Source organism: Medicago truncatula, chromosome 1 (genome assembly GCF_003473485.1).
Source record: "Medicago truncatula cultivar Jemalong A17 chromosome 1, MtrunA17r5.0-ANR, whole genome shotgun sequence".
In the NCBI taxonomy this organism is placed as follows: Eukaryota; Viridiplantae; Streptophyta; class Magnoliopsida; order Fabales; family Fabaceae; genus Medicago; species Medicago truncatula.
In genome coordinates, this window is record NC_053042.1 from 17,571,616 (window position 1) to 17,588,882 (window position 17,267).

General features: G+C 32.8%; 1 protein-coding gene across 1 annotated transcript; it reads right to left on the reverse strand.

The window, feature by feature from the left end:
* Positions 1 to 8,838: 8,838 nt before the first annotated feature.
* On the reverse strand, positions 8,839 to 9,612 carry LOC11434982 (uncharacterized). The gene has a single exon (XM_003590139.2). The coding sequence runs from the start codon at positions 9,610 to 9,612 to the stop codon at positions 8,839 to 8,841; it is 774 nt and encodes a 257-aa protein (XP_003590187.2).
* Positions 9,613 to 17,267: the final 7,655 nt, after the last annotated feature.

Sequence of the window (17,267 nt, forward strand, 5' to 3'; positions counted from 1 at the left end):
AATAAATCCCTTCATTAAAAAATTAAAATAACTTTTCTAAATGATATTAGATTTTTATGACGACTACTCTTATTAAATGACCAAAATATATTATATTTTTTGTCGGACTGTTTTATTCATTTGTATACTACCACAATTTTGGCTTTTAATAGCATAATTTTAATAGCGTTTCTGGATAAATGCTATTAAAAATGCAACTCATAGACCTATTATAGCACTTTTCAGAAAGCGCTAAGGAAAACTTGTTAAAAATTGGGTTAGATAGCGCTTTCCCATAAATGCTATTATTGTTGTTTGCACTAATAACGCTTTTTCCGAAAAGCTATTGTTGGAAGGGGTATAGATAGCGCTTTTCACAAACGCTATGTTTGGGCTTTATTAAAATTAAAAATGATCGGATTATTTTTTTTTTCAGTTTCGCGCACACATAACACTTTCTCTCTCCAACATTGGGATTCAAAGTCAGAACAATTACCACTTCTCCATTGCATCAATGAAAATCTAAACATAAAACCATCTTCTTGCTTTGGTCTAAATCGAAGTTAGAGTCACTCTCTCTCACAATCGACGTCGGAATCGAAGTCATTCTGTGGTAAGCGTTATTATAGGCTCCTGACCTATTATAGCGAGGGCTTTCTTAGCGCTTGGAAAGCGCTATTAATAGCTAAAATGAGTGCTAGTAAAGGGGGTATTTTGTAGTAGTAGGATCGTTCGAGTTCGCGATCTCACATCCCCTAGCCGTGCCGGAACGTCGTCAGAATCGCTTTTTGGTGGTTGCGGTTTGGATCGCCGTTGAAAAACACAAACGCATTTGTATCGTACGATTCAGACGAGTCAATTTTGAAACCCAGAAAACCGGGTTCGCGGGTCGGTCCGTGGCCCGTTGTTGTTTCGTTTTCCAGAAATTCGGTTTTCCGGGTCGGGTTCGTGATCCGGATTCACCCCAAACGCATTTTTGCAATCAGAAATTAAAAAAAAAAAAAAAGTGTTTCACTCTTATTATTCTCTGAAACGGTTTCTAATTCCCTTAAACCCATTGATTATTGAAATTAAACCCATTAATTATTGAAAATCTTCCCAATACACCTACTATCAATAATTAGGGAAATTTTCCAATACACCCATAAATCATGGAACCTTACCAATGCAATTCTCATATTCATAGCACTCAACTCCCTCTCTCAAAGATGATTTTAGGTGTGATGTGCTACTGTTTTGAATTTTAGAGTTGTTTTAATGTGCTACTGTTAATGAATATGAATGTTATTTGAAGTTTTTTTCTATTAAATTGTGTTGCTTCATATGCATATGTATGAATTTATATTGAATATATATGAATTTTTAAATTTGATAGGATCTTACGATCCGTGTTACGATCCCCCGATTCACGATCTCGTGGGTCCTATCTGATCTTACTTAGGATCTCGAGTTTGTCTACCTTGTATAAACTGGCTGAGTTGGGAGAAACTGTCCATGCATAAAACTCACGGGGGAATGGGTTTCAAGGATCTCTCGGCGTTCAATCTTGCGATGTTAGGTAAGCAAGCGTGGAAATTTCTTTCGGAGCCTCAATCCCTCGTTTCTCGTATTTTTAAAGACAAATATTTTCCGACTAGATCCTTTCTCAATGCCAACATTGGTCACAATCCGAGCTATGTTTGGCGGAGTATTTTACGTGCCCGCTTTATTGTGCGTGGTGGAGCAAGATGGAGCGTTGGCTCTGGTGCATATATTCCTATTCTTGATGCACCATGGTTGGCCAATGGCAAGTCTATAGATGGTAAAATAGCTGAAGGCTTTTATGTTCGTGATTTCAATGTTCAAAGCTTATTATCGGATCATGGCAAGAGTTGGAACGTGCCTCTAGTCCAACAGATTTTTAGTACTGACATAGCTGAAGCAGTTTTGCATACGCCTCAGTATGATCAAGTTATTCATGACCGTCTCATTTGGAAATCGGAAAGAAACGGTTGTTATTCGGTGCGGAGTGCATATCGATTATGTGTCGAAGAGCTAATTGATGTTTCTCACCTGCGTTGTCCAGGTAATTGGTAGAATATTTGGTGTTTAAAGGTTCTGCCGAAGGTTAAAAATCTGTTATGGCGTATGTGTCGGGGATGCTTACCGACTAGAGTTCGTTTGCAAGATAAAGGGGTCTCGTGTCCGACAAATTGTGAGAGTTGCGGTGCTAATCGATCATGAAGACTTGGATCATTTACTGTTTGAATGTCCTTTTGCTATTCAAGTTTGGAATTCAGCCGGAATGTGGTATGATGTTCAGCATGCTGCTATGCAATCGGATTCAGCTGTTAATACCATTTTCTATTTGTTACAGAATCTACCGACGAATATTAAATAACGAGTTTCTGCTATTTTCTGGAGTTTATGGAAGCATAGGAACCTAAAAATTTGGGATAATGTTGATGAAAATAGTGCCCAGGTTGTTGACAAGGCTCGAAACATGATTGAAGATTGGCAAGAGGCCAATCTGCTGCGTACAGGTTCAGTTAAGCAAGTAGGTGCGCAGCTGCAGCAGCCTGCTACATCACCATTGACCCTCAGACAACACCATAACAGACCAGCAGGTACCATTCAGCCGTCGTGGATACCACCAAGCAGTGGGAGGTTCAAATGCAATGTAGATGCAGCCTTTTCGGAACAGTTCAAGAGGAAAGGTGTCGGTGTGTGTATTCGGGATGATTCTGGAACCATTGTGTTAGCTAAAGTGTTGCAATTTGATCAAGTTTACCCCGTAGCAGTAGGTGAAGCGTTGGGTTTGTATCATGCTCTTCAATGGATGCAAGATATGCACTTTGATAACATAGACTTTGAGCTTGATTCAAAAATCACTCGAGATGCCTTCTATTCTCGCACGGTAGATGTTACAGAGTTTGGCCATATAATTGATACGTGCCGAGACATTTTTTCCACCTCCTTTACAAACTCCTGGGTCGAGTTCATTATGCGACAAGCAAATGCGACGACTCATGCTTTGGCTAGAGAAGCCACATCCTTAGCTAGTCCCATTATTTATTATGATATCCCACAAATGTATTAAAACTATTATTATTAATAAAATGCTATAAACATCTTTCCCTCAAAAAAAAAAAAAAAAAAAAGCAAGCCCACCAATATTTTTTTCCTAGCTAAGCACTAAATGTTAATCACTACTGATAGCACTAAAATAGGAATGGAATAAAAATTGGAAGCAGTAAATGTTAATCACTACTGAAAGCACTGAAATAGGAATGGAACAAAAATTTGAAGTAGTAAATGTTAATCACTACTGGTAGCACTAAAAATAGCATAAGTAGACCCATAATATATAAATGAACTTCTAAACCATACAAGGCAAATTCTTTATTACAAATTGTATGATATTTTGGGCATTTCACACGTATTAAGAAATGTAATTAATTTTGTGTGGGAAAAGGATATTATGAATTGTTTTACAAAATTGTCCTTAGTAAATGATATATGAAAGATAAATGAATGACTTAGAAGAAGAGAAAGTAGTAAATAGTTAAGGATATAATAGGAAAAATAACATTAATTCTTCATTGGTATTGTAAAGTAACATACAATTTGGGACAAATTTTTTTTCCAAAGCGACATACAATTTAAGACGGAGGGAGTAAAATATTAGATTTTCTTGGTTTTTTTTTTAAAAAATATATTAGATTTTCTTTCTTATTGATCTATCAGATTTATTTAGAGATGGCTGCAACTTCAGTATCTAAAGTATGCAGAGTTTCTCTCAAGTAATGAATACCATACAAATTCTTTCATTGCTTGATATCTGTTGGATTTGATTGCAGAAAGATCTGATATTATACATCAGCACTATTTCCTCAAAATCAGTCTTGGTCTGTGGAAAGTATGTAAATTAAGAATTTGTTGTATTTTGAAAATAGATTAAAAACAATATATGAATGAGATGAATAAATTAAGTCATGTATCGGATAAGGAATTGTTGCATTCTGGGTGATTTGACTTTTGAGTTTATGTGAAAAATAAATCGGTAAGACTTTGTTTGGATGGTAAAGGAAAGGTTAAGGAAATAAAGTGAAAGGAATGATTGTTATAGGAAAGAAAGTGAATGGAAAGTGTGATGATTTTTTAGTTGTTTGGTATAAGTGATAGGGAAACGAAAGAAATATTTAATTTAATAAAATGACTAAAATATCCCTATAAGAAGATGATATATATATATATATATATATATATATATATATATATATATATAACTAATTTAAAGTTCCTTAAAAAAATATAACTAATTTAAAGTTATAATTTTATTAATAGTTAAAAACTACATAATTGTACGATTTTTAATTTTGATAGAACACAGCCATTATATTTTAATTTTAGTTTAACATATTATAATTTAATGTCAATTGAAAAGCATTTGCATTTATGGGTTTTTATGTAATTTTGCTGAAAATAGTGCATTCACCATACTTTCCGTTCTCAACAGGCCAGAAACATTTTTGGTGTGGGTCCCAGCCATCATTACATTTCCACCCTCTTTCTAAGGTGGTTCCAAACCAAGGAAAGAATATCAATCATACTACTTTCTATCCTTTCTGAATCTTTCCTTTTATCTTTCACCCAAAAGAAATAGGCCCTAAGGGCATGAGTTGTGGGTGAAATATGTTGATAGAGATGTGTCGGTGGCAAAACCGCTGCAACCAATGGTTAATTATCATATCATTATTTCCAAAAATTAAATAAATAAATGGTTGAGTACTATCCTATACTCCCTCCGTCCCAAATTGTATGTCGCTTTAGGGAAAAAAATTTGTTCCAAATTATATGTCGCTTTACAATACTAATGCAACATTAATGTTACTTTTCCTATTATAACCTTAACTATTTATTACTCTCTCTTCTTTCAATTCTTTCGTTTATCTTTCCCATATTATTTATTAAGAACAATTTTGTAAAACAACTTATAATATCTCTTTTCCACACAATATTAATTGCATTTCTTAATATGTGTGAAATGTCTAAAACGTTATATAATTTGGGACGGAGGGAGTACTAAACTGAAAACAGGTTTACAAACCCGCCAGGGTGTGTGGGCAAATTCTCCGTAAACTTACGTCAGTTAGTAAGACCAATACATAATAATGTAAGTTTCAAGGTTCGAACCCTGGACACCAAAAAAACTGAACTGAAAACATTGTTACTAGACTCGATCTTGCCATGACCGTGATCATCATCATTACATTTTTTTTTTATTTTTTTATTGTTGAAACCTTGTTAAAATTTTCTTTGTTGAAAGTTTTTTTCAAAGTTAAAAAGCAATGTAACTACACTCGATAGAGAAGATTCTCTTATTTTTGTTTGTGTCTGTTTTCCTATAATTGGCTACTTTTTATGTTAATATAGGAAAATCATATAAGATTAGTTTATTTATGCTGTTAAGGTAAAATTGGAGCCTATGGATAAATTAGACTGTGATATCTTGATAAATTAGAGTCATTACATTGTACATATTACCACAGACAGATCCAAAAGTAACTCTAAAAGGTGCACGTATTAAAGCCCGGCACAGGTAGTAACTGATGGGGGAAGTAGACACCTACGGGGAAGAAAAAGCCCATTATAAAACAAAGAAAATGGAAGAAAGTAGTCATTTCTGAACCGACAGAGAGTATTCTTCCATTAATACATTTCAGTAGTCATGTTTTTTTCTTTTCGTTTTTCCTTCTGAACGTCCCTAGCTTTTGTCGGGACCACCCTTTCGAGTTTTCAGTTCACCGGAACACTCATTTTTTGCCTAAGCCGCTCTTTCGAGTTTTCGTCTTAGCGAACTTTTTTTTTTTTTTTTTTTTTTATAGAACTCCTCCTACAACGTTCAGCCGTGTTTCCTTTGCAGAGTTTAAACATTCTCGAGGCGGATGTTGACGTACGCTTCATCTACTCACGAGTTCAAAGAGAATATGTTTGTTGTTTATACTTTTCAAAAGATGTGAAAAAGTTTTATATTTTTTTTAAAAATTTTTGCTTTAAGTATTAATAGCAAAAATAGAAGAAAATTTTGCAAACATAATAAATGAGAATTTCAAATAAATGAGCACATGTTTGAATTTGATTAATTGAATGGTGGTCTGCCGATGGCGTGACTCCACCGATCTTTTGTTCTTTATAAGTTTGGTAATATTTAGTATTAGTTTGTATTAGAAGAGAAACAAACTTGGGCGTTCACCTCTTCCTAGTAAAAAAAATAAAAAAATAGAACACAAACAAACTTTTGTTATATATATTTTTAGTCTTATTATTATATTTCAAAATTGAATTAAAAATATGTTCATGAGAAAATGTGTTCCATCCTTATTTCATCTTAAGTTTCGAACAAACGATCACATTATTATTATTATATATTTTTTAAAGTTAAATTAGCCTATCTAAATTGTCATTGAGGAGAATAACCTGAGACTTGAGGGGAACAGACTCCCGGATCTCAACCCAGGTGGGTTTACAGACGGTCACATTATGTCTATTTAGTATCTTGCAACCAGTACAAAACAGATACAACACACGCACTTAGTAATACACACTCTAAAAATTATTCTATTCTCTCTCTTCCAAAATATTGAGTTCCTATGTTACATCATCTGATTTGCGTTTATGAGACATATAAATCCTTAAGGATGATTAATGACTTCGTCACGCAGGTTATATAATGGTTTATCAATTTACATGTTTCATATGAGTTGGTGAAGTATGTTGATAGAGTTGCGTGAGTGGCAAAACCGCTGCATGCAGCCAATGGTTAAGTATCATGATATACTAAACAGAACTAAAAACAATGATACTACACTCGATCTTTCTAATAGAGAAGATTCTCTTATATTTGTTTGTGTCTGTTTTTCTATAGTTGGCTACTTTTTATGTTAATATGTGAAAAACAAGATAGATACCATCCAAACACGAATACAAAACCAAGATATTGTAAATGGTGTTAAGGTAAGCCTATAGATAACTTAGACTGTGATAGTCGTGATAAATTAGAGTTATTACATTGTACATATTATCCAGAAAACAGATATTGTGCATAACTTCCAAATTACCTAACAATTCAAGATTGAAACCAAGTTGAAAATGCAAGAGATTTGATTAACTAGTCTAACTCTAAATATACATCAAATGGCTATGAGCTAAGATAGAAAAGAGATTCCTGTGAGTTATTTAGAATGAACTTAGATAGATAAATTAGAGTAGTCATTTCAGGTTGCTTAATGTGTCCTACTTTATTACCTTTGGTCTGTTTTCCTCAGTGCAAAACGCATTATGATTAATTGCACAATATGTACCATGTTGATTTTTGTCCATTTTGGTACATTGCTATCAGTTTATGGAATTATAAACGTAAGAGTACATAAAACTTGCCTGCAAAAGATCGCCAACATTAACTATGAGAGCTCCAGTTACAGGTGTTATATTAATCCATTTATTTTCATAAGCAGATTAGAGCATTTGGTATTCATTAGTGTCAAGCTTGTTTCAACATCCAGTGCTGGGATCTGCAATGTTAAGCTACAGAAAAATCAATGATGATTCAATCGAAAAAGCACAAGAGAAGTGAAGCACAAAGGAAATTACAATATGTGGCTAAGCAGGCAGAGAATCAAGATTGAAATCTTCGACTGATCTCTTGTTAGAAGGGGTTCATGATGCACACTTTTGGAACCTCTGTTGGACATGGAATCGAATCCTTGAGCTGGACAGACTCTCAAACTTGTCGATGCTGGATTTTAAAATAGAGAAAATCGTAATTATGAAACATGGACTTGAACATGGTGGAAGGCTGAAGCTTACATGAACCCTTGTAACAGGTTTCTCGGAACTAGGTGAGTAATTGTTTAGTATTCTCTCATTCTCATTTATTGCTCCACGAAAATGACTATCCTGCTGTATAATTGCGAAATACCAGACAATGTCTTCAATTTTTCCACCCGATTGCAAAAACAGTTAATGCATTATGTGACAAAATTAAAGTTATCCTTCTTGAATTAAGCATATAAACTTGATGCAGCGAGTCAATTCTTGAGAGATGTTTAACTCTACTACCGTTTCAAACACATACCAAAACGAAGCACAATGATTATTTTTTCTCAAATAAAGCACCAAAAAGATTAACCAACATAAAAGAGCCAGGAAAGAGGATGGAAAGATTTGAAGAATATTGCAAAAACAAGAAACCTAAACAGTTTATGTAAGACGTTCAATGCAAAACTTATGTAATATGAAGATTTAACTATTACTTCACTTCCACTCAAATTAAAGCCAACATATAAGTTTACTTCACTTCAACTCAAACCGAAGAAAACCATGTTTCGATAAGCAGCAGGGAAAGCAATAGTACATTTGAACAGCTATAAGTTTTGAAACCAAAATGTCTTACAGATACAAATCAGATTCTGAATCAATGAGGGGTCAGTACGCAATTTTCTTATAATGATTTTAAATTTTTACTGGTCGAAATTCTTATACATAAGTTCCTTGCCATTCAATTATTATATTTTAATGAGATGAATGATATGGACAAACAGTGGAAGTGAATGTAAAATTGTGTTAATTGCAAATTTGCATATATATATTTGGCAGCAGCATCCAGAAAACGCTTACTAACCCAACCCAAACAATCTGGCTGGCAACAAAAAACCTTAACCAACGACACATCAACATTAACAGATATAAAGTAGGCAATGATCAAAAGAAATTCTTAACGTTAATTAAAAACTTAATTCAAAACAATTACGAAGTGCATCAAAGCAATCAAGTAGACATTGAAATCAACACCTATGAAGAATTACAAACTAAGATTTCTCAGTGTAGAACGGAGAAATCAAATCGGTTGTTGAGTTGATCCCAGCGAAGGCCGATTTGATCGCCTTTATTCAATTTCCTTCTTTTAACAAACTCTTCGATCCAAGTCTTCGTGAAGACATAGTATTTGTCTGAAGCCCATATTTTGAAAACTAGCGAATGTAGTTCTTTTTCGTCAAAGTCCCAAACTTTAACTTGTACTCCTTCTTTTTTCCGAGCAGCTTCAGCACCACCCAACAAGTGAGGAATGATAAATTTATCAGCCAAATCCTTATTCAACATAAGCCTAATTAAACCGGGACAGATATCACTCTTTGTAAGAAACTTTTTGATCTCCCATTGCTGATCATTAACAGCATCGATTTCTTGACCCCCAAGCTTTTGTTCCGTAGCAATTTGATCGCAGCCGCAGGAGGGGGTAGACAGTAAGAAATGGAGACAGACTGTGGAATCATGGATGGGTTGGAGGAGTTTCAAGTTGTTGTGTTTGCCAACAGTAGAATCATCATTGCATGTCTTCTTTTTCTCGTCATCATGAGTGGTGGTGGCCGTACGGTGGCGGCAAGAAAGTGAAAGACAGAGACAAACATCGTTGGTATCATGTTGATAAGGGTTGAAAGTGAGTTTCCTTGAATTATTGTTTCTTCTTCTTTTTCTGTTTTCAAGAGAAGCATGATCACGTTTTCGTTTGTTGTTGGTGTGAGCATGATCATCATAGGGTTTGTTGTTACAAGAAGAAAGAGTAGCAACAACGTTGTTGTTGTGAGAAGCCATAGCCATGAAATCAAATGAAGAAGAAAAGGAAAGTTAGTGTTTAGGGTTTAAGAGAGAAAAAAGAAGCAATGCGTGTTAGGGCTTCCTTTCAATTAAGTGTACTGTGAGTTGAATCAATTCTCACTTATATATATTAGTTAGGGTTTCTCTTTTTCGCAAACAAATATTTACTAATCTATCCTCTAGGAAGCTTCCTTTCAATTAAGTGATTATGTTTATTTTATCAATCAAATCTTTTCTAGATTATGTTTATTTTTTCAATCAAATATTTTTGTTAATAAATCCCTTCAGTAAAATATTAAAATCATTTTTCTAAATTATATAATTTTTATGATGACTATTCTTATTAAATGACCAAAATATATTATATTTTGTCACAGATGTTTTTATTCATTTGTATCTACTTTTATTTTTACAGCAAAACAAACTCCATTCATTCAAACGATAAAATATTGTTGTGAATTTGATGAAAAATCACACCAATAATAAACTTGATATGTGGAGCAAGTGATAGTCAAGCAACCAAAACAAAGTGTATGGAAGTTATAATCACAAACAAAAGTAGAAAACAGCGAGAGAAAGAAAGAGAGAACACAAAAGAATTTGTTTACCCAATTCGGTCCAAATTGACCTAGTCTGGGGGAGAGAGCAGCACTCCGTTCCATTATAATGATGAGTAACTTTACAAAAGAGATATTAATGGGTTACAAGAATAAGTCTCCCTTCTAATTCTACCCAAAGTTCAAATCTCTTCCCGTAACCAAGAGACTCAATCCTGATAGTGTTTCCCAAGGTGAATCAACCCTCAAACCCTAGTGTTTGTTGCTAAGAGACAAACTCTATACAAACCCTAGTTTTGTTGTTGCCTTTCTAAACCCTTATTTCAGCCCCCTCTATCTCAAGGTTTGCTCTGATACAAAATCTATATTTATATTAAAAGAATCCTCAATAAAACTGGAACAAATTTAGGTCCAAAAATACGTTTCTTTTTTATTTCCTGCTGTCAAAATCGGCCACTGAATTGCACCATTCGACCACCGATAAATGTCGAATCAAAGTCCAAAAAACAGAGTGAAAATTCGGCCACCGAGCCCTGAAAATCAGCCACCGATTTTCTGCTTCCAGATTTTCAATTTCTTCAATTTTGAGTCGCTTTCACAACAAATATGAAGAAAATTATTCAGAGTATCATGAATTAGGGCATTCTCCATCTATAATATGAGATCAGTGCTAGTTATTAAGATAGCTAGATACGTATGTACTAACGATACATATCGAAAATTTAGAAGTCAAGGAGTGAACAAACCAAAATTCTAATCCTAACAATCAAACTATTTTCTTTCACAAATGGCCGAAAGTCCGTGATAATTTGAGATCCACAATCTTTGATTTGATCCAACTAAAAAAAAAAAAAAGAAGCTATTTACAGGTGTCCGCTCATAACGACTATAAGTAGTATCTAAGATGATGAATGCAACCACAAGTTGACAACTAATTTGTATGACAGAAAGGACTCATATTTTGTGATAGTCTCCATGGTCCTCTTCCTCAAGATATAGTACCGAAGAATCATGTCCTATGCAATATTTCCAACAAACACATGGAGTTCAAACTTGAAACAGACTAAGAACAACAAAATATACAAACTAAGAGACATAACAATGAAATCATAAAAACACCAACATAAGCATTAAATCTTAAACCGGATAAATGTGGAGTAGCCAAACGATTGTGTTGCCATGGAGGCTTTTAAGGGAGACACGAAGGTGAGAAAAGACAAGAAAGGGGGAGTTTTAATTGTGTTTGAAGCTTTTTGAAATCTTTCAAAGCAAAGATAACAACAGAAAGTAAGGAGATAATGGAAAGAGACAATACAAAGAGTTTATCTTGGCACCCCACAACCCGAAATTACTTCAAGTCCCATTGCACTTTTAAGAGAATTTTCACTATAATCAAATCATGATTACAACAACAACACTAAGACAACCTTTCCCTACATTTCCTTGCCTCAACCTAGAGGACTTTCTATTCTCAATCCAAAGATACAACAAGTTGTTTACAAAAGATAGTGTATACACAAACTCTAGGGGTAGTAAATGGATATAAAGCTCAGTACACTTAAAGTGCAGCCAGACATGATGTTTCTTCTCTTTTTGCCAAGTATATAATATGAATAAGTATGTATATAATTAGAAGTATATATGAACATGTCAGACTTTATATGTAAGCTTAAATGTAGTATTGTGTTGTAACCTTCTTCAATCAAACTTGATCTCTTATATAAGAGTGATGTAGATGACTGTTGATGAAGAAATCCTTATCTTTAAATGCTAAATGAAAGCTGAATATCTTGAACATTTGGAGGTAAGCGCTTCAATCGTTCAATTCCATCAATGATGATCATAAAAGAGTTTTATTCCATTACATAAGTCAGAATAAACTTTTCTTCTTTGAGATACCAACCAACAAGATTACTATTTCGTAATTTGCTTTTTATTATTATAACAACTTCTTCATTTAATTTAAATCGACATTTATGTCTTTATGCATACATATACATTAAATATCCCTTTCTTTAAAAATAAATAAATAAATAAACATATACGTTAAAATATCCTTAAATAGTATTATATCATACAAATATAAAATTTTAGTAAAATTTTATAAATACTATATTCATTATCTAATGAAAATATATTTTCTTATTCTTTCAAGAAAAAATTTATTATATAATTATTTTTTATTTTTTTTTACATTACAATGCAGTGACTCGATCATTCGTATATATGCTATAATTTTTTTTTACAAAGTCAAGTTACACGGACGAGTCATTCAATTTAGTCTTCTAGTTCAGTTTGTGACCTAGTTGTTTGTCCAGTATTTTAACCGGGATGATAATCACTACAAATTACAAAACTTTAGTTTGACGTGTAATTAACAACAAGTCAATAGTCATTTGAACTAACAAATAATAAAATGTACCGATAAGAAAAAAATATTTTCACACACTAAGCAAATTGACCACCCATAAAAAAATTTCATACTCCACAACTATTCACGGCCTTTCAAAGTTTCACTCATGTATATATACATGCTTCAGCCTTTTATGTCGGTGAGGTTTCAATTTTTTTGTTGGTGGTCGTGGTTCAAACTCTAAACCTTACATATTTTATGCATTGTCCATACCAACTGAGCTAAGCTCATGAAGACTCAATATTTTTTATATATCAATACTAAATGAGCCCACTAATTGCTAGATTTTTTTTGGAAGGAACTACTTGCTAGATTTTTCTTTCTTTCGTTCTTTCTTTCTTTCTTATTTTTAATGAATCTTGTTAAATAAAATAAACAAGACACTCTCGGTAATAGTTAAAATGTTTACGTTAATTAATATCAATGGTACACTTGAAGTAACACCTCAATATTATGGCTTAATGATGTGTTTCGTCCTTGCAATTAGGCGTCATTTAAAAATTAGTCCCTGTAATCGCTAATCCTGGCAATTTACCCTTGCATTATTTAATCATTTAAAATTTCGTCATTTGACCAGCTTAATCACTACCAAGTCATCAAATTAGCAAAATGGCATGGGAATGGACAAAAATACCCTCGTCTTTATTATGAGAAGAAGATGAAGACGAGGATATTTTTAAATGATTAAACAATGCAAGGGTAAATTGCCAGGATTAGCGATTACAGGGACTAATTTTTAAATGACGTCTAATTGCAAGGACGAAACACATCATTAAGCCCTATATTATTGAGAATCAAAATCTCTAAAAGTTAAATTAATGACTAAAAGAGACAAGCCATTGTTCTTGACTTTTCTCTCCATTGTTTACATCCATCTGCCTCACATTTCTTCACTTATTCATGTTAGGGGTTTGATACAAATAAGGGAACTCAACCGTTTTGATTAGGGGTGTATATGGGTTGGGTCAATCCAAAAAATCGGGTCAAATCTCCCCAAAATCAAAAAGAATGGGTTGGATTGGGTAATTGGGTGAGTATGGTTTCTAAAAATAGAAAACGCATAAAAATAAACGGGTTTCATGTATAACCAGACCCAAAAAACCCACTTACCCAATACTGTTAATATTTTTAATCATTATTTTCATAGGGTAGAAGAAAAATATTAAAGCTTATGGTCATAAATCAAGTTATATTGCCAAAATATATACATTGTACCGTATCTAATGAAAATCAAACATGCTAAAATTAGAAATGGATCTTGCACTTTTTAGTTATTTTAATACTAATGCAATTTTATGTCATGCAACTTTAGTTTGTTGCAATTATTTTATGATAAAGTTTATTATTTGATTTTATAATTTATTATTCTATGATGCATAAAATTATAGTAAAAATAAGTTAACCAATTTTTTTTTTTAAGAAAATTAAGGAGTAGAGTAATATGTAAGAAAAATTTATTAGTGATTGTCATTTAATATTAAAAAATAGAAAAATAAGTTGGGTAACCCACTACCCAACTCAACCCATAAATTAACGGGTTTGTCCGAATCCACCCAATGGTATAACGGGTGGTTATTTCACCTCTCCCAAATCCGAGTACCTTATATGATTCGGGTTTTAGGTTTGGTCAAACCCAACCCAAACCGACCCACGTACACACTTAATTTTGATGCTTTGTCGTCACAAAGGTTGACACTTGAATCTTGTGACTTAGAATCATGTTTTCGGTCAATATGCTCACATCTTGGTTGATATGAATCTATCAAAACAGATGTTAGATGAAATTATGGTTGAGAGTGAAATGTATGTAATTTTGTTGAGGAAAATTTGGTTACAACTTGTGATTAGTTATAATTTACTTCATAATTATCCAAAAATTTGTCGCAAACCATTATCCACGATTATTTATTTAAAAAACAAATAAATTAAATTTTGCAAAATTACTGTTATGCACACAAAATTAAGGAGACTCCGAGTTTTAATAAGGACGATTAAAAACTTTGTTGTACTTCGATTTTTATATATTGTTACATTAGTAGATAGTAGATTATAGTCTAAATTAATCAAATTGTCCTTCAACTAATTTTCAGTTTTCATTTTGATCCTATAAGTTTTAAAATCATCATTTTGGTGCTTAAACTTTTACTTCCGTTTTCAAAAACGTCTTTTCCGTCAAATAAGTAACTGCGTCGTTATTCTATTCCTTTTATTTCCATTTTTTCTCTTTAAAAAAAACAAAAAATCAAAGAAACAAAAAAAAAATTAAAATAATTTTTTGTTGAGATATTCATGCAAGGTTTTGTTTTTCAAAAAAATGCAAGGTTTTTTTTAGGAATATTCATGCAAGATTTGAAAAAAGTTTAAAATAAATTATTGAGAATAAACATGAAAACAACACATTGTATAAAAAACCTTACTATATTGATATTTTGTATTGATTGATTGATGATATATATTAATATTGATATTGATATTGATAGGCAAATAATTTATTCTTTTTGAAGTAGTGTAGCGGCTAGAAATTTATATTTAAGGAGAATAAGTGGGGTTTCAGGTTTCAAACTTAGACCCCCTACGTATATTTTGTATTTTTCCTGTCAATTGAGCTAAACACACAGGATATTGATGAGAAATTAACCTAAACTCACATGGACATTGATGGGAAATAAACTATGATAGAAAAGATATTATAAAATTAAGGCAAAATTACACTTTTAGTCCCTTAACTTAATTTCAGGTAACAATTTGGTCATTTATCTTTATTTTCATTTCAATTTGGTCCTTTTTGTCCATTTTTATATGAATTTTTAAGCTTAAAATTCATGATTTTATTTTACCTAAAATTAAATAATCACTTGTTTTTTGAAAAGTCAAATTTTTCCCGGACAGACAAAGTTGGGAACCAAATTCTGCACATCTATGAGTTCGTTCCTATTTACATGTATCAAGTGATAGGCACCACGCCTAATTCAGGTGCAATCACAGGAGAAAAGATTGCAACAGACTAGATTTAAAGAGAAAGAATAGCAACAACATGGAGTTTATCATCAAAATACACCTCTATAAATACAAACCTCACTCCTCAGTATGATCATCCAAACCAAACCTACTGTGTATTATTGCCAAGACTGTGATCATCATCATTGCATGTCTTCTTTTTCTTTATTGTTGAAACTTTGTTTAAATCTTCTTTGTTTGAAGACAACAATCTATTAACCGAGAAGAAGGAGACGATATGTAATGTTGATGATCCATGGTCAAGGAGTCAAAGTTCAAAAACAATGTTACTACTCTCATCTTACTTATCATGAAGATTCTCTTGCATCCAGTAGATACCATCCAAACACGAATTAATACAAAACCAAGATATTGTAATTGGTGTTCAGGTATATATAATTAAGAAATTTCCTCATGCTATTAAAATGGCATTTAGTTCCTGTTTTGGTCAAGTAATTTTGCTTTAAAAAAACAAAAACCTTATAATCAAATGGTTTAAGAGTGAGCCTTGTGATTCATGTCTCAATGATCCTGCTCTGTAGCTTTCTATTTCAAATTCAAACTTCTCATTGAACCACTCTCTCTTCCCAATAAATTTGATTGCATATCTTTCTCCCATATATAACAAACAATTTATTTATTTTATAATAATTGTAAAGTAAAATAAATATTTTAACTTCTCATTGATCAAAGAAAGTATAAAAACATTCCTTTCATAAAACTCTTTTATTCAAATATGGATTCAAACTATACTATAGACTCACATTCATCAAAGAAAGTCTTGCCTCTTTGTGGTGGAAAGATTTGACAATGTTAGAGGATAGGAGTGGGTTGAGTTGGTTCAAATCGGAGGTGGTTAGAAAGATGAGAGAAAGTATGAGTACTTTTTGGAAGGATAGATGGAGATCCGATATCCCCTTTTGTGATTTTTTTCCGCATCTTTGTCCTTTTTCAATGCAAAAGGATAGTAGTGCAGGGGAGGTTTGTATTAATATGAAAGGTGATAGAAGATGGAGTTTTATGTGGAGCGAGTCTGTATGGGAAACTGAACTCCTTCCTAATTTAGTAGGTATGTTGGAGGGAGTGGTGTTGGGGAAGGAAGAGATGAGTGGAGATGGAGGCCAGAGAATGGGGGAGGTTGTTCGGTGAATTTGTGTTATAAACTATGTGAGAGGCTATTTTTAATTAATTATAATATTCTCGAAGGAGGAGCGTGTATTTGGTTATCTTAGGAAATGTTAAGCTTTGTCAAAGTTCTTGGCATTCGCTTTGACCGTGCTACTTGATAGAATTCCGACAAGGGTGAACCTAGTGTCTAGAGGAGTGTTGAATGCGGAGGCATCGAAAAATTGTGTGTTGTGTGGGAGGGTGGAGGAAACGGCGTTACACCTTTTCTTGCATTATGAGGTTGTTTTGAAGGTGTGGCAAAGGGCAATGTGTTGGCTACAATTAATTTCTTACCACGTAATCTTTTTGTTCATTCTGAATGTTGGTATTATGAGACTACATCCAACAAAATAAGACATGTTTTGTTTTGATTTGGCTTGCTTCTATTTGGGTTATTTGGAAGAGAAGAAATGAGATAATTTTCAAAAATGGTGTGGTAGAGTGCCCGTTTGTTATAGTTTTTTTATGGAAAAAATCACTTTTTAAAAAAAAAAAAATCACTTTTAAAAATATTGCAT